Source organism: Priceomyces carsonii (genome assembly GCF_900007245.1).
Source record: "Priceomyces carsonii strain CBS4050 genome assembly, scaffold: Debaryomyces_carsonii_scaffold_1, whole genome shotgun sequence".
Classification (NCBI taxonomy): Eukaryota; Fungi; Ascomycota; class Pichiomycetes; order Serinales; family Debaryomycetaceae; genus Priceomyces; species Priceomyces carsonii.
In genome coordinates, this window is record NW_026946674.1 from 1,608,674 (window position 1) to 1,634,142 (window position 25,469).

The 25,469-nt window shown below is 37.8% G+C and overlaps 10 protein-coding genes across 10 annotated transcripts; 3 read left to right on the plus strand and 7 right to left on the minus strand.

Moving 5' to 3' along the window:
• Positions 1–250: 250 nt before the first annotated feature.
• Positions 251–2,053, plus strand: PRCAT00000894001 (uncharacterized protein; the record flags this gene model as incomplete). The annotated part of the gene is made up of 1 exon (XM_062956817.1): positions 251–2,053. The coding sequence occupies one exon, from the start codon at positions 251–253 to the stop codon at positions 2,051–2,053; it is 1,803 nt and encodes a 600-aa protein (XP_062807721.1).
• A 104-nt stretch (positions 2,054–2,157) lies between these two features.
• PRCAT00000895001 (mitochondrial 54S ribosomal protein YmL13) lies at positions 2,158–2,859 on the minus strand (the record flags this gene model as incomplete). Its single annotated transcript, XM_062956818.1, has 1 exon — positions 2,158–2,859. The coding sequence occupies one exon, from the start codon at positions 2,857–2,859 to the stop codon at positions 2,158–2,160; it is 702 nt and encodes a 233-aa protein (XP_062807722.1).
• A 201-nt stretch (positions 2,860–3,060) lies between these two features.
• Positions 3,061–4,845, minus strand: RBD1 (Rbd1p; the record flags this gene model as incomplete). Its single annotated transcript, XM_062956819.1, has 1 exon — positions 3,061–4,845. One exon carries the CDS (start codon positions 4,843–4,845, stop codon positions 3,061–3,063), a length of 1,785 nt encoding a protein of 594 aa, XP_062807723.1.
• A 466-nt stretch (positions 4,846–5,311) lies between these two features.
• Positions 5,312–6,181, minus strand: CSI2 (Csi2p; the record flags this gene model as incomplete). The annotated part of the gene is made up of 1 exon (XM_062956820.1): positions 5,312–6,181. One exon carries the CDS (start codon positions 6,179–6,181, stop codon positions 5,312–5,314), a length of 870 nt encoding a protein of 289 aa, XP_062807724.1.
• A 424-nt stretch (positions 6,182–6,605) lies between these two features.
• ATP19 (F1F0 ATP synthase subunit k) lies at positions 6,606–6,815 on the minus strand (the record flags this gene model as incomplete). Its single annotated transcript, XM_062956821.1, has 1 exon — positions 6,606–6,815. One exon carries the CDS (start codon positions 6,813–6,815, stop codon positions 6,606–6,608), a length of 210 nt encoding a protein of 69 aa, XP_062807725.1.
• Positions 6,816–7,603: 788 nt separating this feature from the next.
• Positions 7,604–7,927, minus strand: PRCAT00000899001 (uncharacterized protein; the record flags this gene model as incomplete). The annotated part of the gene is made up of 1 exon (XM_062956823.1): positions 7,604–7,927. One exon carries the CDS (start codon positions 7,925–7,927, stop codon positions 7,604–7,606), a length of 324 nt encoding a protein of 107 aa, XP_062807726.1.
• A 704-nt stretch (positions 7,928–8,631) lies between these two features.
• On the plus strand, positions 8,632–16,473 carry IRA2 (Ras GTPase activating protein; the record flags this gene model as incomplete). The annotated part of the gene is made up of 1 exon (XM_062956824.1): positions 8,632–16,473. The coding sequence occupies one exon, from the start codon at positions 8,632–8,634 to the stop codon at positions 16,471–16,473; it is 7,842 nt and encodes a 2,613-aa protein (XP_062807727.1).
• A 114-nt stretch (positions 16,474–16,587) lies between these two features.
• PRCAT00000901001 (putative 3'-5' exonuclease) lies at positions 16,588–17,460 on the minus strand (the record flags this gene model as incomplete). The annotated part of the gene is made up of 1 exon (XM_062956825.1): positions 16,588–17,460. One exon carries the CDS (start codon positions 17,458–17,460, stop codon positions 16,588–16,590), a length of 873 nt encoding a protein of 290 aa, XP_062807728.1.
• Positions 17,461–17,547: 87 nt separating this feature from the next.
• Positions 17,548–20,622, minus strand: PRCAT00000902001 (uncharacterized protein; the record flags this gene model as incomplete). The annotated part of the gene is made up of 1 exon (XM_062956826.1): positions 17,548–20,622. One exon carries the CDS (start codon positions 20,620–20,622, stop codon positions 17,548–17,550), a length of 3,075 nt encoding a protein of 1,024 aa, XP_062807729.1.
• Positions 20,623–21,010: 388 nt separating this feature from the next.
• PRCAT00000903001 (PDPK1 family serine/threonine-protein kinase) lies at positions 21,011–24,415 on the plus strand (the record flags this gene model as incomplete). Its single annotated transcript, XM_062956827.1, has 1 exon — positions 21,011–24,415. The coding sequence occupies one exon, from the start codon at positions 21,011–21,013 to the stop codon at positions 24,413–24,415; it is 3,405 nt and encodes a 1,134-aa protein (XP_062807730.1).
• Between the last annotated feature and the right edge of the window lie 1,054 nt (positions 24,416–25,469).

Sequence of the window (25,469 nt, forward strand, 5' to 3'; positions counted from 1 at the left end):
AGGAATTGGCTAATTTCGTGCACGGAGACAACCCGATATCCTTCTGATATCATTCTTGAAGCTCTTGATTTTTTTAAACTGTGGTCATATTGAAGATTTTAACGATTTTATAAAACTGAAACGGTTGTTTACTTTTTTCCTGAAACAATCTTGATAAAGATAGAGATAATCAATTTTTTAATATACAAGTTCTAGAAGTTTTAGAAAAACGTACATTTTTGACTGAATACCCTCTCTATACTTAAAGAAAATGTCCAAGAAGCTGATTAACCCCAATCCTTTTGGTTCCGCTGCCGATGCACTGGTATCGGAGTCAAGGAGAAGACAATCAAAAAGAGACGATGCTATAAGAAGAAAAATAGAGAATGATTTGAACAAGAAGAGAAAGCAAGGGGCCAAATCAGCTCGCCATAATAAAGCTTCTCCTGGAACTGTTTTATCCTTGAAGCCTTCTGAGCCTATCATTTGTAAAGCAACTTCAACGGTGTATGAAGTGTCACAGCAAATGACAGCAAGAAGAGAAAATTGCGTATTAGTTATCAATGCAGAGGGAGAATTGCTAGGTATATTCACTGCTAAGGACTTGGCATTTAGGATCGTTGGCTCTGGATTGAATGCAAATACAGTCACAATCGATCAAATTATGACTCCAAACCCCTTATGTGCTAACGCCAATGCCCCAGCATCGGATGCGCTTGATTTAATGGTCCAAAAAGGATTCAGACATTTACCTGTATTGGACGACAACAACCAGATAGCTGGAGTCTTGGACATTACAAAATGTTATGCTCAACAAATGGAGAAGTTGGAGCGAATGTATGCATCTTCAAAGAAGTTGTATGAGGCATTAGACTCCGTGAATTCGGAGATGGGAATGTTACAACAGCCTGCTCAAGTTTTCCAATATTTTGAAAACTTGAAGAATAAGATGAATGGACCAACATTAGAAAATGTGTTGGATTCATCTACAGTCCCAATATATACTAACGTGAAAGCAACCGTTTATGATGCGACTGTTTTGATGAGAGAAAACCGAACTACTGCTGTTTTAGTGAATGATATGCATAATGAAGTCTCTGGAATTTTCACTTCAAAAGATGTTGTCTTGAGAGTTATTGCCGCTGGATTAGACCCGAAAAAGTGTTCCATAGTTAGAGTGATGACTCCTCAGCCGGATGTCGCTAAAGTGAGCTTGCCGATTCAACAGGCTTTGAGGCAAATGTTTGAAGGTCATTATTTGAATTTGCCGATAGTAGATGAAGGAGGTAACATAATTGGAATTGTTGATGTTCTCAAGCTAACTTATGTGACTTTGAATCAAATAAAACAAATAGAGTCGACAGATGATATTGGTGACTCAGAGGCTACTTTAACGACTCCAAATGAGGGTCCAGCTTGGCATAAGTTTTGGACTTCATTAGATAATGAAGATACTGAGTCTATCAATTCGGATCCTATTTCGGAAGGGGCTCCCAATGTTACCACATCTGAATTACAATCTTTCAACATTGACATAAAACCATCTGATTCCATCTCAAAAACAGCCTCACCCAGCAAAACACTCCATAGCAGGCAGTCTTTTTACATACCAGAGGAGGTACCATTCACATTCAAATTTAAATCACCAGCTTTAGAGGGTCGCGTTCATAGGATATCATGCAATTTTAAGGATGGATTTTTGGGCTTAAGAGACTTAATTGCTGAAAAACTTCTCGATATAGATTACGAAGCATTATCATTGAAAAAGGGTGAGGAAGAATTTGCTATCAGTTATGTAGACGATGAAGGCGATATCGTCTCAATAACTTCAGATGCTGACTTAGTCGATTGTATCAAGATAAATTTACGGTTGAATAACGATAAAGCGGATCTATACATCCACAATTCGCTCAAGGCAGCACCGGTAAATCCTTTAAAACTTCAGCATGATAAAAAGAAAACCAGTGGTCCAAAGGAATTAATACCTGGTCTTCCAAACGAAATTTTGCTTCCTACGGCACTTGTATTCTTGGCGTCTTCGTTCATAGTTGGATTCTCCTTGAGCAGAAAGTAGTATAGCGGATAAAAGGTGACTATTTACTAGTGTTATTTTGTAAATTGCAATCAATATTTTATAAGCGAAGTTATCTATTTACATGTCGTCTTTAGGAAGCATATCTATAACGCTTCAGGTTTAGTTCCAGACTCTCTTGCTCTTTGGACTAACTCGCTATATAATTTCTCCTGTTGTTTCTCATTGCGTTCTGTATTCAAATATACGTTTGGTGCTTGGAAATCTTCCTTTCTCAAAACTATAGCATTTGGATTTCTTTCTGTAGCCCACCTGGTTGATATGACTTTTCCAAGTTCATTAGATAACTGGCTCAATGAGTGCGATGTTGACAATGTGTAGTCATTAATGTTAAATCCAAGCTTTTGTTGCAAAAGTTTGGCAAATTTGAATCTAAACTGTAAATCATGTAAATCAGTCGCCACATAGTCTTCTTCGCTTATTTTTATGCCTTTTATTTCTTGAAATGTCTCATTTATTATGGTCGATAATATCTCAGGTGTGAAAGTTGATTCTATATCTTTGTCTTTGACCGTCTGAAACTTCCATTGTCTCACTTCAAACCCTGGCATATCTATCTCTGCATCGAAAGGTTTATACTCGGACGAGTTTTTCTCATCTAATATAACAATCTTGGATTTTGGGTCAACCTCATAATCATCTTGGTTCTTGATAATATCTTGATTTTTCTTTATCTCTTTCGAACCAAAAAAATTGCTAAAAAAAGTATTACGAGAACTGTATGAAAAGCTTCGGCTACTAAGGCACTTTAAAGGATAATTAAGCTGTTTCTGTGTCAATCTTATCATTATATGTTATTACAAGCTTACCCTCTTAAGTGTGCAAATTTCCAATGAAAATTTAAACTTTGAAGTCCGGTCGGAAATATTACCCGGTCCATTTCCTTTATAACACACAGTATAATTTTGATACTAAGAGACTACATTCAAAACTCTATGCTTGAGTATATATAACTAATGCTGAATAAGAAAGAGCCAATGTAAGCTATGCTAGATGATTTTCTTTTTCTTGAAAAATGATAGAGTCATGAGTCCTAATAGTATGTATATGCCAGCTCCCATTTCATGGCCTGGGCCAAGATGACCAGCCACTGAAGACCGTGACTGTAGATTGGAAAACGGCTCTAGAATGTCTAAAGATCTTTTATTGTTACTTGATGAGGTATTTTCACTTTCGACTGACACCTCGCCTATGTCACACCATCCATGAACTGGAATACAGTTAATATACTTGCACCATTTGCATTTGTCTTGACTTGGCTCTCCGGTGTTGTTAAAGAAATTTTTGGCCAACAAGACATAATATAGAATTGCTAATACCAAACAAACTACTCGGGCACCACACCATACAAAAAATCTCCATGGAACTTTTTCCTCGTAATTGTGAAACGGATTCCAATTATTTATAAATCGCTGAAGAGTACTATCATGGCCATTGTATATAAAAATGCCATCACCATAAATGAAGAACGGATCTGGAAGGAGGACGACACCCATTAAAAGCCCCATGGCAAAACCCCCTATATGACTGAAGTTATCTAGACCTGGTAAAAGACCGAGAACGAATGATACTATAATTTCACATAGCATAATGAAGATGAAGGACTTAAAATGTTTTGTCCCATATATGTTTGTATTCTTCCTACCGCAATAGATGAACATCATAATATTGGTGGCAACTATTCCAAATAACGAGCCAGAGGCTCCTGTCGACGCAATTCCATCAGGAGCAAAATTTGATCCTAGAAGAAAACCTGCAATGCCACTCAGCATGTAAATTATGAAAAACTTTATCGATCCGATATTCTGTTCTATTACCCATCCCATGGTAACTTGTAATAAGAGATTGAAAATGATATGTAAGAATCCCGCATGTAAAAAAATTGGAGTTATAATCCTATACCACTGGTCAGGTAGATACTCATCACCTTTTACTGGTACACCACTCATACCACATAACTCGCTCAAAGAACATACTTCAGATGCGGTCGTAGTTGAATTCGCACAAGGAAAGTTAATTGACAAATCATCAGTAATCTCTTTGATCTTTGCCATACAAGGTACATAACGAGCACCCATGTTTATCAACAAATATGTGGAAGGGCCCAACATAGGATTGAAGTAAGGCTTAGTCTGGAATGCAGATCCAGTCAAAATCGACATTCTAGCCAATTCAACGATAAAGACAACTATTTGAATAGTCGTCAAAAGAATAGTCAAGTAAGGTAACTTTGTATAATGAAAACGAGGTTTCAGTCTCAATTGTCTTAACCTCGCTCTTTCATTTCTTCTAATTTTTTTTTGCTCGTTGTCAAGTTCATCCTTATGGCTTATTTCTGATTCAAATGGCGCATATTCTGGAAGGGGATGGTTAGAGCTGTCAAAAGGGTTTTGCAGAGCCTCTTGGTATCTGGGGTGGTCTTCGAACGGATTCAATTCCAGTCTGCTATGATCTTGATTTAAGTGACTCGATGAATTACCCAAGGTGTCTAACTCATATTCGGCGCTACTATTCGAAATTTGTTTCGGTTTAGTGAGGAAATTATCCCAACCACCGTAAGGATGCCTAAAAGCTGTTTCATCTGACACGTAATTATTGTTACCTAGTTCAATTGAATTATCACTATGATCCATCCTAGACTTAGAATTATATATTCTATAAGAGCCTCCTAACGAATCACTACTTCCAGCATTATTCAAAAACTCATCTCTAAACGCCAAAGGCACTTTATCGCCAGAAGATGGTTCGTCGTCCACCTTTTTAGAACGATTCATTTTCAATTCTTACCATGAACCTAGATTAAAGGTAAGGAAGAGCAGCTCAAGAGCTAAAACAAAAACCAAGTAAGAATAGTGACAAACTATTTTTGTCTCGAATAAGTATGGGTTCCTTCTACTCTCTACTTCTATATTTACCTCAAAAATCATTGACATTCAGGGGAATGGCTATGTGTTACTGTATACACTCCCTGTATATTTCAACGGTTGCCAGCCGTTTACCAAAAATATGAAGATTCACGCGTTCCTGAATAGATATATGGATGCCAGGAGCTCACAGAAAACATATCTACCAGTGCATTCTTGGATTCTTCGAAAAAGGGTCAATAATCATTATGCGTCTGAATTAAGCTAAATCAGATTGATTGAGAGAGTAATCATGGTTTATCAGTATTTCGCATTTTCTGGTAAGATCTACAAAAATAATTAACTATCGAAATTTATTTATGTTCAATGCTATACATCATGACTTAAATAAGGCATCATTGGATAATGGGTCAGCCTTCAATACCTGGTTTCTTCTCTTCAATTTTCTTTCCTTTGCAGCCTCCGTTCTTGTTCTAGCTTGTTCAGCAGCTTGTTGTTTTAATTGTGCTCTGACGAAATTAGGAGACACATATTCCTTGTTCTCATAAATCTTGGGACCACCAAAAGAACCCTCTAAAATAGTGATCAATGTGAGCACGAAACGCGGCCCTATTTCTATAAGCGACAACTCATCAGGATTTATGTTACTAGAATCAGAATCTTTGACATCAACAGTTTCATTGATTTGATAATTTCGGATCCATATCTTGTTGTCAACTATAGAAAATGTCATGACATGATCAATGAAGGGCTTTGATTTTCTTGAATTAGGAGGAACACCGAAAGTATGCGTAAAAAGCTCTTTGATTAAACGGTGATGCTCCGAATCTTCAAAGGATTTGTCAAATGACAAAACGGGCCTTGAGCCTTTCAAGCAATTTCCTGTAAAGTTAAGTTCATCTAGGGTATGCATGTTTTGAACATGAAACTTTAATGTTGGTCCATTTGGGGCCTTTGTCACCCAGAGGTACAAATCTTGATGCTTTCTTGATTCAAAGAAAAAGATATTGTTGCAATTGTATAACTCAGCTACTTCATTTAACTGGTATAAGTTTTTCTTAGAATCGAACTTAGGCTCTTTCTTGGAATGGGGTAAAAGATTGTATAAGTCGTTGATAAGATGACGGTGTCTGTATGTTACTCCTCTTGAGGATATAATAAGTAACCTTTGCCTGTTTATATGTTTCGCTTTGTCGGAGGCATCTTTAGATCCATTTGACTGTAATGCCTTGAAAATAGCGGACATTATTCACAAAGTATTGAGGAAAGACGGTAGCTACTATTACGCTTCTTTTTGCTCATCTCAAAATTTTCCTCATTTTTCTTTCCAGGAAAAACCAGCGCCTGCACATACAAATTCACACTTTGGCAAAATCCAACGACGACAGACTCGAAGAAACTTAAAAGAGAATCCTATACAGCTCCAAGTCAGCTCTTTATACAATTTACAGAAAGATTTCTAGTATTGTAATTTAATCACAATTTTAACATCATAAGACGATTAACGATACTTTTTTCTATACTCATGAATACATATACTATAAATCACCGAATTCATCCTTACCAGTGCACAATCGTTGATATAGCACAGTTTGACAGAAGTCAGCTCACGAGTCTCTAGAAGTTCGGTTTTTGAAATTCACTCTATTGTATCTACTTTCACTTCCAATTTAATGGTGCTCTTCTTTGGGAGTATTCTTAGCTAACCATTCCTTCACGAACTTTTCCTCATCAGGAGAGCTTGCATTGATAGCAGGTGTGGTTGCTTTTGGAGGACCCCATGGTTTAGGAACAGCAAGAAAGACCACAGCACCTAAAGTTGCCAATGCTAATTGATGGGAACCCACGGATCTACCTAAAATTTGATATGTAGCTGTCATTCTGTGTATATGTATATATATTCTCTCAGCTCTTAGTATTCAAAACCCGACGAGTGTGTAATATAAATATTCTGGTAAATACTTTGTATTCGAATCGCTTTTACTCTTCAACTTGAACTTTTCATTTTTATTGGACAAACTGGAGAACTGGTCGCTAGTCGCATAAATCACGTGACTTGAATATATTTTACAAAACCTTAGTGTGGACACAAAATCCAGGTAGACTTATTTTGTGGCTGCAATAGATGCACAGATTACAAGATCCATTAGAGCTCTAATCTACACATGACGTTCTACAATACGGTAGGTGGGGGTAGGGCATCTCAAATCAACGTCTCAAATCTTGATGAGATCAGGCATTCGTCTTTCACAAAAAGGTACTCGCTGTTGCTTATTCGCAAACCGAAGCTTATACCGGTGGATGCAAACCAGAAATTCTACAGAGGCTGTAATGATGTCGAGCCCAATAGTCCAAAAAAGAGGACATACGACAGCCCTTTCCGTAGATTTCTTAGACTTTTCAACAATAGGAGAAGAGTCAACAGCCAGCGGACGCATTCTATGGTCACAATTAGCTCGCCATACTTAGACCTCTATCCCAAGAGATCAAGGTCAGTACACATCAAGGAGGACGCACAAGAGGAGCATTTGGCCGGATGTTGCGCAACATGGTCACAAACTGGGCCACCAGGAAACGTGCTGAGGGTTGATTCTTACGATGCTGAAAGAAGCTCAATGCCTCATTTATGCATAGATGCGCCTCCAAGTAGCTTTATCCCTCGTACGACTCAAAAGCCTAGATACGATTTACTTAATTTGAGATGTGGCTCAATCAGTGATTCGGATTCTGACAGTTGCTTCAGTTTTCTTAAATCCCCTCCCGAAATATGTAAAAATATCACTGATGAAGTCCTACCTCTGTCAATCGCTATCCAGACGTTTTTAACGTCACCGGAAGAAGCATCCGACGACAGTTGCAAAGTTACGAGAGCCGTTTCATGGGGAAAAGTTAAACGTTGAAGACGTACAGGATGAACGCCTCCGATTCCTCTGTCCTTATTGTGCTCACTGCTTAAATTAGTAAAAGAGGGGGAGGGGCGAAAATGCGTCATAGCTATATATGCCCGCACTTTCGTGCCTCTCAAAGCACTAGACTAGAAAAACCGTCTTGGATACGTCATCAGATGACAATAGGGGCCCAAATGCGAGCTTTAACAAATACGGTCAGTTTTTCCTTGAGTGCCTTGGAGAAAGTGAAACACATCTATATAGCGGCTCAACGGCCGCGGTTGCCGTTGATTTTATCGATAGCACCATTACACACATCAAAATCACATCTTGGTGATCACTACTATAGCTAAGTGGTTAGCAAGTAATAATCCCATAATACCTCTACCTCTCTCTTTGACACTCTTCCCGTATTCCTGCACTCTTAATTAAGGAGAAATGCGAGCCTGATCAGCGAGATATGCCCTCTCCACTCCGTCCCTGAGAGCGGTAGACGAGCTTACATAATCGCCACTAGGCTAGGCATTTGTGTGAGCAATAGGGAGACCGACCTCTGGATTGTTTTACAGCAGCAGACAGGAGGATCAGTAATAAAGCTTCATAATTCTAAGTTTGCCAGTAGTTGGATTGAAGCGGTTAATTACATATTACAAAGTGAACTCGAAATAGCATACTTAGGTACCAGTTCTGTGAAGAGCAGTTTATATCAACACCAGTGAGTGCGATAGATAGGATTAATAGAAGTTAGGAGAGAGGTCGGAGAAAGAAAGAAGAAAGGAGTCTATCAAAGTAGTTATCATTATAAAGCATGGTCGGCAGCGATATGCGAAATGCAAATGATTCTGAAGGGAATCAACTGAAACATATGCTGAACTCAGCGCAACCTCAAGGGCCCTCACAATCACTAAAAAAGAAGATGCTGTTTGACTTCATAGACACTCTATCAAGTCGCGTCGAGTCTATGCTTCCAAACAGGACGGGAAACACCCCAGCTGAGGTAGAACATAATCCACAATTTGCTGTGACAAGAGAAATATTCTTAACTAAAAACGAGGGTCCTGATTACGTTTCATCGGTTTTTAAAAGCTTTTGTAAAATATTACGATCAATTCGTAAGGACAATAGAGATGAAAAGCAGCTCGGATCAATACTCGTTATCACCAAATTGCTATATGATATTTTGGCGGATTTTTGGAACAGAAGAGATTTGAGCCACATTTCTGAATTAGAAGACGACATATATGTTGATTTCACCACATATCATTATTACGAGATACCAGAGCCTTTAGACCCAGAGGTTGTTAAGTATTCAATTGATACTTTGATTCGCATTTTATCACCAAGACTTGTCAAAAGGTTTTTATCTTTCGTAAAAAACTCTTTTGATGAGACCTCAACTAGAAACAATGAAGCATCTGAGGAGATTTCTAAGTATATTAATCTTATAGATAGGCACGTCGAATTAGCTTTGCGATATCTTGCAATATCAAATCCATCAGAGTATTACAGCTACCTCAAAGCAAATCTAATTGATCATGATGAAAAGGAAGACGCGATTCCGTATTCAGCTTTACAAACATATGTTCCTTTAATTAAGTTTACCTATTACAACAGAGAAGTTTTTAAGAATGCTACTGATGACATATTAAAAACATTACCAGCTATAAGGTCCTATAGTTGGAAGCAATTGTATTTGTTATTCTTCACTTCAAGTATAAGAGACCAAGTATTTTCGAGGCCCCTAGACTACTGCAAGCTAATATATTCAGACTCTGAATTACAGTCTAAATGTGTTGCAGTTTTCGATTTTGTCTCAACTGCTTTCGATGACAATATGTACTCGGGTAGTTTATCGTTGATTCAAAGTTGGTTATTACTTTTGTGCGTTAAAGATTTTACGGAACTAGAACAAGGACCAAATAAGCTCAAGATTGCATTTAATAGAAGATTAAAATATCTCAGTCAAATCCTCAAAGAGTCGGTAAATGGAAGTAATTTAGAATGCTTCAAATCATTAATTAATATTTTTCACTTGGGTGCAAGACTCCCAGAAACACATCCGGTCTATAGATTTTGCTTGAAGAACCTTGATCAAACTTATCATACTCTAGATAAATTAGAAGTTTCCTTCCGATCTAGCGATGCCAGCATTTCGCATGATGAACTTCTAGTGAATTTTTACATTACTGCTATCATGCTCAAACCAGAAAAATACGTCGATATTTTACTCACCAAGTTTCATGAATCGATCGATGACATCAAGGAAGTTCGAATATTGGTAAAAGTCATAAAGGAGTTGTCCGAATTGAAACAAACGAAAAAAATATTCTATGACATAATGTGCAAAATATCAAAAGAGCTCAAGACTATGGTGTTTGGTGCGGTCAAATTATTAGATCAACACTACAGCTCTACCGATTCTTTAAGTACTTTAACATCATTGCATTCATCGAAGAATAGCATTGAATCGGAAAGACATAATTTTGAGTCTCTGTCTGGCATAAAGGTTGGTATGCAAGAGTACTTGAAAGAAAATGCATCCAGCATAGAGTCGCATGATGGAAGTGGCTCACAAAGATCTTTAAACCATACAAAGACTACAGCTTGGGTCGAAAAGGCTAGACTAATATCGGAGGTTGAAGAATTACTATCTTATTTACTTGCTGTATTCAGTGGTGCTCCTCATTTATACTTCCATGATGCTAGTCTCATGGACTCAGGTGAAAGTCCACACTCTCCTGAAGTACGTGAGAAAATTCTTAAGTTTGCCGACGAAGCCGTCGCTCCTTTGAGATATTGCTTTCAATCAAAGCTTGGGGATAATGCTTCAGTACACTTTACGGCTGCGTGCAATCTAGCTATGAGACTTGTTGAAAATGGGAATTTTACTGAGAGCACATCTCCATTATCATTGTTCACGAATATGGTGATTTCAAATTATGTACTTCAGGCTATCTGCGATTCTTGTACCTCAATTGCATTTATAGATTATTCGTTCAAAGCCAGATTTCTATTTTTGAATAGGTACTTGCAGGCAAGAGATAAGGCAATCACCAAGGTGTTGAAAGGTCACATGGAAATATCCTTAATGTCATATGCTAACTGTTCCTCAATGTTATACGCCCTTGAGAGATGCTTATTGATAACTTTGTGTACCCATGATATTCAGTTCTACAATATTTCAAAAATAACAATGAAGTGGTATACCAGAGCCTATAGAGAATGTCCAGAAATCCAAGAACTTCATCCTTTAAATCTCAGTCAAACGTTCAACGAAGTTGTAAATGAGAAATTTGTGTTTACTGGCCTTGTCTCATTGCATAAAAGGTTTCGTAACATTTTAAGAGAAACAAAGCCGACGAGGGCTTTGTATGATGCCTGGAATACAATATATGATAGATGGCTCAAATTATTAGGTGAGTCAAACATCAATGATGAGAGTTTAATATTCAGAAATTTCACTGGGTTCTTGGTGGCTACATCTGGATGCTTTTTACGAGATGAATTTGCTACTGGGGATTTGGAATTCGAACACAAAGCACAGGATTTGATCGACGCTTTTTATGAAAAATGTGTTCGTCTATTAACTTCTAATGATTTAGTTGTAAGAATCATTATCAAGGACGCTTTATCAAATGAACCTCATCCTACTTTGTTTTACATGATTAGCTCTAAGCTTTTGAATGTAGCACATGAATATTGTGATGGCAAGGTGTTGAGCAATGAAAGTTTTTTGTACGTTGAACTGGTAATTAGAATTATTACTACAATGTGCGGGAATAAAAGTGATGGATCTTTTGTATTAATAGCTTCCCTTTCAAAAGTCCTTGCCTTTCTATTGAAGTTCATTAATATGGTCGAAGATCTGACCGAGTGTTTAAAATTGAAATTAAGATTTTGCAAATTACAGTTAGCTATTCAAAATGACAAAAGCTATGCTGGATTAACAGGTGCCTTCAAAGTAAGAAATCACTACGCCAAAGTCGTCTCAGACTGGTTGGAGCAAGCTGCATTCTGTGAAGACGGATCTTATGCGGATAGTGGAGATGTGTCAAGGCTGTCCTCACTGGCTTCAAACAACAATTCTGAAATCAAGTTCTTGAATATTGATTCTGTCCCAGAATTTTCTAAGTGTCTAGCAGTGCAATTGGAAGAACTTTTACTTGAAATACCTGAAGGAACCCAAGACAGAGATATTAGAAAGTATAAAGACTTGGCCTTCGGAAATTATTTCTCCTTATTTTACAAAATCTTACAGAAGTACACATCTATGGATTTGACCGCAAATCCTAGTAAATCGAGATTCAAGGTCAATTCCATCATAGAGAATGTTCTTAAATGCATATCAAATATTCTTCAATTTGATACAGATGTCGGAATGCAATTTGTACTACCATTGGGCTTCCACGAGAATTATAGAACAAGATCAATATTCTTGAACGTATTCGCCAAGACTCTTGCTTCCAGGAAAAGCAGGGTGTCTTTGGAAGATTTTCCAGATAATGCGATACATGATTTAGCAAATGTTTACGATATATACGGTTTTGCGGCCGTCGTGGCATCATCGACTGAGCACAACTTGTTAGCAACTTCCCTATTTGGATTATTTGGCTACACGAGAAGCTTGGACAAGCTATTCAATGTATTGTTAGACTACGAAATAAGGACCGTGGTTAGGTCTACGAGCGTATTTCGAAGAAATAGTACTTTGACCAGATTATTATCAAACTTTGCGAAAGACTATGGATTGGATTATTTGTCCCTGACTTTGAAACCATTTATTGAAGAGCTTGTTTCTAAGGAGATGTATTTTGAAGTAGAAAAAGACAAAGATTATCAGCTTGAAGATGCAGATCGATTTATGAGTTGTTTGAGGGAATTGGTAGAGAATATATATAAGTCTATTCACCTGATTCCACTTTCCTTTAAGTATATCTGTGGCCAGATCTATCATCGTGTGAAGGAGAAATTTCAAGATGCTGCCTTGCCGGCTGTAGGCTCTTTTATATTTTTAAGGTTCTTTTGTCCTGCTATCATCAGCCCTGAAACTTTCTTCGATATTACTATTGAGAATCCAAAGGTGAAGAGATCGCTCATGCAGTTGGTGAAAGTTATACAAAACATGGCAAATGGATCTTTAAATCTATTGAAGTGGCCAGGCTTAAATTCGAAGATGGACGAATTGAATGAATTGAATCAAAAAGTGTTTGATTTCATGAAAAACATTTCTACAGAATCCAATGAAGGAGAGGAATACCCATTTTTGCCTGTTGAAGAGAAACCAATTGCAGAGCTTCGATATTTGCATAAGTTTTTGTATAATTATTTTGGCAAAATAAAGTACGAGGTCTTTTTGGGAAGTTCGGTGGACAAGTCCACTCATTTACATGAAAAAGTTGTGTTATTCCGGAAATTCGATAAAGTGATGAAAAAATTGGGCCAACCGAAAGCCTTAATACGGTTGCATATTTCTGCTTCATACAAGAATTTTGAAGCAGGCAATGGTGCCGGTAACCAGTATTCCGAATTTATGGGTAGGATGTCAATGAAGTATGTCGAATCTACCGGAGAAAGCTCTTTGATTCAAAATTCAATATTTTCTGATGGGACACCAGTTGTGGTGGTGAATTTAAGTCAACTTAAGAATCATAATTATGAAATTGAATTTTTGGTCTTCAAGTTTCTTGAGACTGCGAGTCAAGTATGGGATAATAAATTCTATTTAGTTTTTGACTGCACAGAGTATGTCTTTTCAGAGAAGCTAAACGCACATTTCCTTCAGCTTATCGCCACATATACCCCATCCCTGTTCGCGAAGAATTGTTCAAGGGTATATTACTTCAATGTTTCTATGGCTGGAGCAAAACAGACATTCGACGAGATACTAAGTTTTAAAAAGCTTCACGCTGACTCACACGCAGAGATTTTTGCTTATTCTCAGGTCGATAATCCTGGTGTTATTAACAACTTGAGTCTTAATTCAACTACGATTGCAGTCGGAAGGGATACGAGAGTGACTTTTAAGAACGCGAAGGTTTACGATCCACGTTCAAAAACCTTCTTTCCTGTTTCTATTAGACTTGGTAGGAGATGGCTCCAAATTTGCTATGAAGATTCTTATTCATTTTATGATTACCATAGTGGTACCAAGTCTTTTTATCCGGTAGAGGTCTATAGTCTTTCCCAGATTACGAAATGTGATGTTGCAAATGATATGGAAGAAAAAGATGAATTCACTATTCATTTCTCAGAAAACTACCTGATCCTTTTTAAGTCCAAAGAAAGACTGGATATTTTGAGATTATTATATTTTACGACGTCAAGACTTCCCAAACAAGTTATATATAAAGATAGTGATAAGGCACGAGAGCATGGGGTGCATCCCATGTACTGGTTTTCACGTTTGTTCAATATTACGTTTCACGGATTCTTGTGCCCAGATGAGGAAGTCAGGTCTGCGACATCAAAGTTGTTCTTCTCTTTGGCCACATATTATGATATTGATTTTGGCATAAATATACCGCATACAAAAAATATCGCTTATCCATCAAATACTACAGAATACGTGGTCTCGATTTCAGAATATTTATCAGAAAAGTTTCCAAATATGTCTTTCAGATTTTTCAGAGCCTTTTTTGATAATTACGAGAAGTTGTCTCTCGAATTGAGAATTAGTGCAATTAAATATATTTCACCTTGGATCGATAACATATGTGAATATATTTTATCTGAGAACGAGGAGAATGGATCTGATAGAGTAGCTGATATAATTCGACTGCTATGCAGAATCACTTCATTGAACAAAGAAATTATTTCATGTTTGAATGATTATGTTTGGAAAAAAATTTCTCTAGAACCAAGGTTGGTACCTACATTGATCGACGAGGTTATCGCATACGCAACTAATAACAAAAATGATGGGCCTAACTGGATTTTTATAGTATCAGTTATCTCTCCATCTGCAGAGGCATGTGGAGAAGTTGTCTCAAGATTGATATCATGTGTAAGTAAGACCAACAGCGATGATTCTGCAATAGCTTCGCAAAGCAAATTGTTCGAAATTATGGTTCTTGTCAAAATAGCTGGGTCGTTGTTCTTCAATTCTTATGTCTTCGCTCAGATATACTTGGCTGATATCTTTTTCATCACGACACTTTTTATTGACAATATGACTTTGAACTTTGGAGCTGATTTACAAAAATTGGTCATTAATACTGTTCATTCATTTTTGAAGAAACCAGATTTGCCCAAGAAAGAGTTTGATACCGTTCAACAAACCCTAGAATACTTCAGCGGTCAACGTGCACGTTTACTTTTCGGAATTATGACGGAGAGAGGAACAACTTCAGATTCGGGCCAGGTTTACAATAGAGCGACAAACTTGGAAATGTTATGCGATTCGTTGAACACTTTCGTATCTGTCTTAGGAACATCAGCTGACACGTCTGGTTGGAGATTTAGATGGTGTTCTAATGCTATTGATGTTGCATTCAGCAGCAACTCCATGTTCCAGAGCCGTGCTTTGCTTGTTGTTGGAATTTTAGCCAAAGATGGAATTAATGATTCCACAACGTCCAGAGTATTACAGCTGATGAGTAGGGCGAATATATTATCATTGAAGCGCTTTACGGTTGTATTGGTGTCTTATTCGAGGATATACAAAGGTATTTCAGGCTATTCTGTTATGACACCTTATTTGATTTGGCCTCATATTTGCTTTGCAATGCTTAACCATGCAGTTCTTTATCAACCGTCTATCGAATGCTTGACAAATTTACTTACTAAACATATATTGGCTGGAGATAAGTATTTGGAAGTAATATTCAACCAAAGGCGAGTTTTGGAGCCTTATGTGCTGAGGTTTGAGGAGCGCAATAAAGTCAAAATAACTAAAGAGAACTTTGAGTGTCATATTTTTAACATATTAACACAGGGAATACGGTATTCTCACATCAAGCATACCTCTTTGAACTGTTTAAAATCTTATTTTGCCGCGAAGTATAAGAATAGAAATACTTCAGAAACTGAAAAATTTTTGAACGATGCTATGCCGTTTCTTGTTTTCATCTATTTGATGAGCAGCTCTGAGCAATTTTCAGATTATTTGCATGAAATTGGAGCAGAGGAGCAAAAGTATGAGATTGGCTCCGAAACTAAAATTCCGCAAGCCGTCGTGGACTTTTTTTTGAAACAGTCAGAAACTTCGAAACCAGTTTTGATTCTTTGTTCCTCATATTTCAAGTACGACTCTGTTGAAAATCTATTCAAAACAAGATTTTTAGAGGTTTATGATCATATATTCAGCAGAAAGAAGGAACTAGGTTTCCTTTGTTACGAGCAAATGAAAAATACATTGGACGAAATGTTGGTGATGACTCAGTCCTTAGAATTGACTAATAGTATTTCAAATATTGAATATGCAGTGTTACGGGACCCAAATTTTTCGTTCGATATATATCGGGAGCAAAGAATGACTTTGTTGGAGAAAATTGACTTCAGTACCGATCACGACTGGACATTGCGTAAACCCTCAGGTAATTCTGATAATGATGAAATTTTTACGAAGATAATTCAAGATTCAAAGGAATTACAAGAAATGGTTTATAGAAGTGCATGTTCTTATGTCGAGGGGCAAGTTTTGGAAGACTGATACTCTATCCAGCTCTTATGTATGTACGTTTATGATTATCATCTGTATATTAGATTAATTTAACTATGAATTTAAATGAAATGCACTGATTGAAGTCATTAATCATTAATTTATTTATTTCTTTGTACTTACCAACTTGAGGGATCTTTCAAAATCCTTTTTATGCATTCTAAAAAGGAGCATGGTTGCCCTAGCATCCTCAACTGAGGAATGTGCTGCTCCTTGGATCTCAATTTCGAAAAAGTGCAAGGTTAATTTCTTGAGACTAGGTGTTTTTCCCATCGAAATAGCCCTAAAAGGCTTATATAATGATGTATCTCTAACAAGCCATTTCGGATGTGACAAAAACAAGGCTTCAAGATCATGATGTATTGCATGTCCGACTATTATTCTGCCTTCAAAGAGAGCAGCCACCTCTCTTTGTACAATATCAAATGGAAAGGCTTCATTCATATGTTTTGGAGTTATTCCACTAACCCAAGTTCTCCAATCAGTCACTTTCTCTTTTGGTTTCACATATTTATCATAGACAACATATCCATAAAAGTTCACAACTGAAACTCTAGCGAGAGCTGACTCTTTACCCTCTGGACCAACGCCAACAAACTCACAGTCTATGGCAATATATTTACCTGCATCTTTCTTTTTGTTGTCTTTCACGGATATCGATATAGGTTTATTAGAGATTTTTGAAATATCAACTTTGCTTATTTCATTCTCATATGACCAAAGAACTGCCTCCATGCTTGATATGATGCTCGTGGGCGACTCTGGGGTTCTCGATATCATCACTGTATTCGTACTAGCAAGGTCTTTTAAAGACTCTTCCTTTATCTTCCTAGTCCTTTTGTTTCTCAATTTTGAGCTCTTCTTTATGCTCCCATCAGCAGATGTGAACTTCGAACTAAGTTTCTTCCAGTTTGGAGACAAAGAGGACATTTCTTTAGCAATAGAGTACAACGATATTCTCGTGGAAGTATGAAACATCTTTTTAAGATGCTAGGTTTCACATTAGGTGCGTGCGGCTCGCGATGAGCTTTCCACTATAATTACTTTAGCATTTATCTATCAAATTTAATTATATATACTAGACATCTTATAGATCTGTAAAACCCATTTGATTTTGTCAACTATCTCCTGGCACTCCTTTGCATCTACAGCTTCCAAGTCGTACTTCTTTTGGGACCTAGAATCTTTCGCGGAGGCATGAACTGGATCAGGTTGCTTTGTTATGACGATTTTGAAATGGTTGGGATTTTTTGAGTTTTTATACTGCTTTATCTTTGTAATTTGAGTAATGTGAAAAGAGGTAGTTTTCATCATCAGTTCCTTGTAATAATTGCTGTAGTTATAATGATTAAAGTGATGTTGCGAGTGGTGTACATGAGCTGCACTTTGACTGGTGAAAGGGTTTTCCGGGTTCTTTTTGAAAACAAGATCATCAGATGGAGTCAAATGAACGTAATCACCATCTATAATTAAAGATTTTTCTATTTTATTCAAAATCGTGGTTTTTTTCCTCCAGACTTTCCATTTGAAATAAATAGTATTTAGGTTTGTGGGCAACTGATTGTTTTTACCAGAAATTATATCATCTAAGTACTTGTTTGAATTAATTGTTTTCTTTATATTCTGTGCTGAATTTATATTTGCCTGGGCAGCAGTTGAGTTAGTCTTTGTGTTCGTCATTTGTTCTGTAATTCCTTTCTCATCCTCTCTCCTTTGTGGAGGAGGAGTTATGACAGAGAGCGTATATGTTCCATCCGATGGAGTGATAACGTTGTTCAATAAGGAGCTATAATTGGACAGATGTGCTAATAAGGTAGGCGGTAAGTCTTTTTTGGGAACCAATTCTAATGTGTCACTCTTTATATCAGTCACAATATCGGTGGATTTTAATATTCGCATGGGCTCTATGGAAACTAAGGCAGAATTGTCAATTAAATTTTTCTGTAATAAGGTGCTTTCTTTGTTGTCGTTCAGAGAATCCGAATTAATTTCGGCGAAAACGTATTTAAATGGGTCTAGATTACGTTCAGCACAAAATTTATGAAGAAGCAGACCGAAATTAGCCCCAGGATAGACATAATATCTCACATAATTCGGGGACAATTTACTAGACGGTTTCGAGAATATTCTCAACTCCTTTGACTCTCTTGTCTGATGAACTGTTTGAAGGCTAGAGTCTCGATCTTCTTCAATGACCTCACTTTTCTGGGGTGTCTCATTCATTTTAAGAAACGTCATTTTCAATTCCATGGGCAAGGGGCTATCACTTTCATTTTTAGACTTCTCCTCTTCCTTCACGACATGACATAAAGCTAAATCTTTAGGGCTATTATAGGAAGAAAGCAATCGAGTTCTGTCTAATATCCCAAACGATCCATAATTATCGCCATCTTCATCAACTAGTTCTAATCTCCAATTATTAGGATTGAGGAATTCCATATCATTCAACTTGGGTTTAAAATCATCCAATTTTGACAAGCTTAATAGTATGTACCCAATGCAATCCGCGATAGAAGCATTATCATTCATTTCTAGTTCTCTTAATAAAGGCTCTTTAATAGGAGGCATAAAGATATTGATTGCGGTTGAAATAGCTGGATTGGAAGCAAATCGGGATCCAACAAATGTATAATATAAAAGAGGGTTCAGATCTGATGTCCTGAACTTGGATCTAATCAAAGAACTCAAATTGGAAGAATTCCCGTTATCTACCTCGCATTTCTCCTTTGGATTTATCTTTTGAAATGAAAAGTTCAAACTTTGTTGAGAGGGAGATAAAGTAGTTCCACGAGAAAATTCTAGCTTATTATGAGCGTTCATTGAAGTCTGTGAAGATGAATGTTTTAACATCGCCGATGCCGAGTCTTTGTACAAGGTCGAATCGATCGAATCTTTCCTTCTTTTACCACGAAATTTTCTACCTATCTCAGACTGATCGGTTTTGTCATCGAACGTAAAGTCCGTAGCCTTGCCATGGAGATCTTCTAGTAACATTGATGTACTCAAGATTGATCCTGTCTCGATGTCTGTGAATGCTGAGTCTGTCGAAGTGAAATCATCAAGAAAGTCGTCGTCGTCTTCATCGTAATCATCATCATCATCATCATCATCATCATCGTCATCATCATCATCATCATCATCATCGTCATCATCGTCATCATCGTCATCACCATCATCATCATCTTCATCACCATAGTCATTAGCTTCATTGTCATCATTATCATTAATATCACCGTCATCGTGTTCCTTGATGCCATTAACAATTCCGTTATTGCGATCTTCATCAATATTATTACCATCATCGTTCTTGTTATTGGCATTAATTCCATTATTGTAATCATAATCATTGTCGTCATCGTCAATATCGCCATCTTCTACATAATCATTCGTGTATTCTTTCTTGCCATTTCCTTTGCTGATATCTGCCAAGTCGGCATACTTATTACTCAGAAGACTTTGTTTTTCCTTAATCTTATTTCTGGATTTCTTGTGATATCTGGAACGTAGACTATAGGAATCGTCCTTTATGACTTCACCACTTGCAGTGACTGGAACTCCAAAATCACTGTCAATAGTTATAGCATCATCATTGTCTACAGAGGCAGAATTAGAAGCACTTCTAGAAATCTCTTCATTACCTTCTTCTTCAATCAAGCCCAAACTATGGTCATGAGATCCCAATGACTTATCCGTTTCACTATTCGTCGCGTTCTCATCACTGCTACTATGAAGAAACTTGGATACTTTTGAAGGTGATATGTTATTTATCAGACCCTGCGATGAAAATTCATTATTTTTCTTCTCTTCTTCATGGAGGTTCGATGCACGCCTTCGACTAGAGTCTTCCTTGTGCTGCTTACTTTGTCTTTTCGAAGGTCCCTTATGAGTACCGCCACCACCTATATCATCATTACCAGCAACCTGTTCATTTTTCTCAACACTCTTTTGTAAATGCCTGGCAACTTTCATCATGATAGGAGGAGAGCTGGGAGGCTCCAAATCTGGATAATAACTATTACCAATGCTGCCAAAGTCTATCGCTTTTACAAGTTGCCGTGCCTGATCATCGTCCTCAACGTTCATTTGATACGACGCTCTTAAATGTCCGATGATCTCTAGTTTACTCAACGGAAAAGACATTGTATAAACACCTATTCGCTTCTTCTGAGCTTCAAAGATTGCGATACTACGTGTCGACTTTCATAGCTCTTTGTTGCAAGGTAAGACTTTCATTTAGATAGGGACCTATCACGTGATTTTGTTTGCGGATACAGCTCCAAAGCATTTCAAGAAATACTGACAGCTTGGCTAATGCCGAAAAGTTGATTAAAGTAAACTTGAACGGTGTTATACTCTATTGGAGATATATTAAGAGAAATCAATTGCATATTGAATTGCCGCTCTACAGAAATTTGAAGAGGACAACAAGGAGTAATTGATTAAGTAATTCTTAGCGGTTAGCGTATTATGCATTTTTGTTTGCATTGGTTAAAGCAACAGGTGGCGTTAAGCACAGAGACATTGAACGATGAAGTTGCATATTAAGGGCACGTCCAAGATTAAGAAATACACCGGCGGATCGCAACGTTCGCTGTCGACCCGTGAGCTGAAAAGTGATCGCGATATACTGAAGAACCACCAAAACGACAAGGAATCAAGTTTACAAGACCTAGTGGATAATTTGGATAGCATATATAAATCTTACACAGATGATCATGCTAGGAGTGCTGATTCTCTAGTCCCTCTCGAACTCACGGGCCCTCGGAGAGTTTACCGAACAGGTACAAGTTCACAAGGATCACTCGCATCTTTGCAACTGGGCGACGCTGGTTCGTTAGCTTATGACTACAATTTAAAAGACAAGTTTGAGGGGGAAAGAGACAATAGCGATGGGGGACCTGAAGTGGTTTCTCTCGATGACGTCACAAGAAGTCCTGACAACTCTAGCTCAGATTTTGACTTTACAACTCATCATCATGCTGGGGTTAACACAAACTCATCTTTGAATGTACTATTAGATACGCCAACAGTTGAGGCAGATTACAATGATCTAACGAAATCTGTTCCCAGCTTACCTAATACTTTATTTGAAAGGAAAGGGGGCAAGTATACTGCGAGCCACCATTCTAACGACGAACTAGACTATAGCGAGAAAGATGCCGAGAAAGAAAGTCACATAGGCGCAAATGGGGACGAGAGAGAGAATGGCGAAGAAGAGGACTGGAATGAGAAAGGCGCTGCGGTTCGTCAGGTTCCTGGTGAGGGTCCTGGTTATAGAATTATCAAGAGAACTGTTCAAGATTTCACATTTGGAAAAACTCTCGGTGATGGGTCATACTCTACTGTCGTCTTGGCTACAGACAAGCACACGGGAAGGCAATATGCCGTCAAAATCCTTGATAAGAGACACATTATTAAAGAAAAGAAAGTGAAATATGTTAACATTGAGAAACATGCCTTGAATCGATTGAGCAATAGACCTGGAATTATTTCTCTCTATTTCACATTTCAAGACAAAGCATCTTTGTACTTTGTTCTTGACTATGCTTCGAATGGTGAGTTGTTGTCCCTAATTAAGAAGCACGGAACACTCAACGAAGACTCAACGAGGTATTTTGGCTCTCAAATCTTAGATGCAATTAAGTACATGCATGATAATGGTGTGATTCATAGAGATATTAAGCCTGAGAATATTTTACTTGATAATAAACTAAGAATTCAAATCACTGATTTTGGAACAGCAAGATTATTAGAAAAAAAGAACGACGAAAGTCAAGAGTATCCTGTTGATGTTAGAGCTAAATCCTTTGTTGGAACCGCTGAATATGTTTCCCCTGAATTGCTAGAAAGTAAATATTGTGGTAAACCGGGTGACATTTGGGCTTTTGGTTGTATTTTATATCAAATGATCGCGGGCAAACCCCCATTCAAAGCAGCCAATGAATACATAACGTTTCAAAAAATTACTAAATTACAGTATGCGTTTAGTGCCGGATTTCCAATGGTTCTTAGAGATTTAATTAAGCAAATTTTAGTGTTGCAACCATCCAAAAGGGCCACGATTTCTGCAATTCAGAATCATTATTTTTTTCAATCCGTTGACTTCAGCAACTCAGATGCTGTTTGGTCAACTGATCCCCCAGCAATAGGACCGTATAAAATGAATGCTAAATCAATGATGAAGATTCCAGAATTAGCGAAGACACAATCGCTGAATCATATTCTGAAAAAGATTTCAAAAGGAAATAGCTCAAACGATATTATTTCGAAGCCAAAAGAGAACGAGAGCTCAAGTAGTTTTAAACATTTAAATCCAGCTAGTGCGGCTGCTTTTGTTCTTGGAAAAAATGGATCAACTGATGATGATTCTGACGACCATAAGAGCAGCTTCAAAAGGACGACCTCGGATAGCACCCCAAACAACTCGAAGAATTCAGCTCCTGACTATATTCCTGGAACCAATATTCTTAGACCGAAGATTAATAATTTGCCAACATACTCGAGAAACTATACAACTCCAAAGAAAGCTCAGAAAAAGCCTAAATCCAAGATTTTATCAGTTGCTCCATTGAGTGCAGTTGAGGTAGCATGGTCCCAATATTTGACTCATCCAGATGAGAGAGTATTGAAGATTGGGCCAGTTCTCGCACAGAAACAAGAAACGTCAACATTTGAGAAAAAAAATAAAGGCTTACTACGTGATTCACCTTTGGGTTATAATAGTAAGTCGAATTCTTCAAGGTCAAGTTCGAGTTTTTTATCCCAAGTTGTCAATGGATCGAGCCAAGGATTGAGAGATCCTAATGTTGTTCAGGATTCGAAAGGTGAAGACAACGAGTCTGAGGCTTTCATAGATTATTTTGAAATAGAGGACCTTACGGAGGCACCAACGAGCACAGGACTGCAGGATGGCTCAGAGAATAATGGTAGCTCAAGACTGACTAAATCTATCTTCAAGAAGTTGTTATCTCATGGAGATAAAAGCAGTAAAGAATCGACTCCAGAGGAAGGAACAACAAGCAGTAGCAGTAAAAGTCGCAATGGAGTCGCTGCTTCCAATGCTAGTGGTGCTAACAATCGCCAGCACCCGTTACTGAAGTCAAGAGCCTGTACGATGGTAATCACGACTCACGGTAGAGCACTACTCTTCTTGAGGAACGATTCAGAAGCGAATTATCGTCTTGTCAGCGAAATAAGGTTAAATTTTCCCTTCGTTCAGTTTAAAGAAGTCATTGGATCGCCGAGCAAATATCAAAGGTTGTTACCTACAACAGGAACCTTCTCGATCATGTCAACGGAAAATACGTTTATCTTTGAGGTTGAAAAACACGAAGTAGGAACATGGACTGAAATGTTAGCAAAATCTAAAATGAACCAATATGAGAGAGAAAAAATAGGCACCTCCAGATCAAGCAGGTCTACATCTGACCTGGTGTCTGCGAGCACGTCTCCAACTCTCCAGGGATCACCATCATTTGCCAACCCAAGAAATGTATCGGCAGGAGAAAGTTCAGAAATTAACCGCTCCAATAATAAGAGCCCATCGCAGCCTACTTCAGCTAAAGGCCAAAGTGCGCCCTCTTTTGATTCTAGATCACCTCAAGTCCAAGGGCATCCTAGTCACCTCATGAGTGGGAAGGTCAAGAGAACAGGCAAAAGGAAACCACCCCCGCCGATTCCAGTGTCCTCTGGACTTGACATGTCTACAGGGTTAGCTCCGTCTTCACCAGATATCGAAAATGATATGCTACATGCAGCCAAGTTAGCAGTAGCAAGTAATTCTCACTCTCCTTACAACTACAGCAGAAGATCCAGTTTTACAAAAGGAGATAGACAGAGTAGGACTAATACTTTGCCTGCAAAAGGACCGAAGCAGGCTGTCACTTCCATGAACTCCAAATTCTTAGCTCACAGCCAGCGCAAAAACAAGTAGCCTAGTTATGTTCTGTAAAAAGTTACAATGCACGACCTGATCAGTAATATCTAAAAGGCATCACCGGTAGTAACGGCTCAGAAAAGATTCCGTTTCCGTCACTACTCTATTGGGCGTCGCACGCTATTTCGAAGAAAGTCGTGCAATAATTAGCAGTCACACAATCTCACGGTTGGTGCCCCAATGAACTAACCATCACACGACTCATTACCCGCCATGATCGTGTTTGTGACACCAAAATTTTTCAGACGTAACAAATCTCACTGAATATACCTAATACAGAGAGAGCTTGAGATATAAAAATTTTCAGAAGGTTGAAACTAACGTTAGCAAGTAATCAAAACAAGAAAGATGGCTAAGTTTATCAAATCAGGCAAAGTTGGTATGTATTCTAGACTGAGAATGTTGATAGGATATGTGGAACATTTTAATACGAAGCTAGTTCGATGGGGTGAAGAAAATGTACATGAGCTGTGGTGCTGTAAGGGTATCTGACAGAAAAGACATCTTGAAAGAAAAGGAGTCTCTTTGAAATAGAGCATTGATAAAGTGACGCTTGATAATTTACAATCAAGTTAGATTTTTGGTTCAAGAGACTAATTAAAGTTCATTGTAGGGGTCAGTACTGTGGATGATACTTAGTGCCTCATGTATTAGAATGTATCCAAATATCAATATCATATAAATTTGGAGCCTATACTAACTTAAATACAGCTATTGTAGTTCGTGGACGTTACGCTGGTAAGAAGGTTGTTGTCGTCAAGCCACATGATGAGGGTACCAAGAGTCACCCTTTCCCACATGCCATTGTAGTTGGTGTTGAAAGGAACCCATTGAAAGTTACCAAACAAATGGGTGCTAAGAAGACTAAGAAGAGATCTCAAATCAAACCATTCGTCAAATTGATTAACTACAACCACTTGATGCCAACTAGATACTCATTGGATGTGGAGTCTTTCAAGACTTCTATTTCTTCCGAGGTCTTGGAGGAGCCATCTCAAAGAGAAGAAGCTAAGAAGGTTGTCAAGAAGGCTTTGGAAGAAAAGCACCAAGC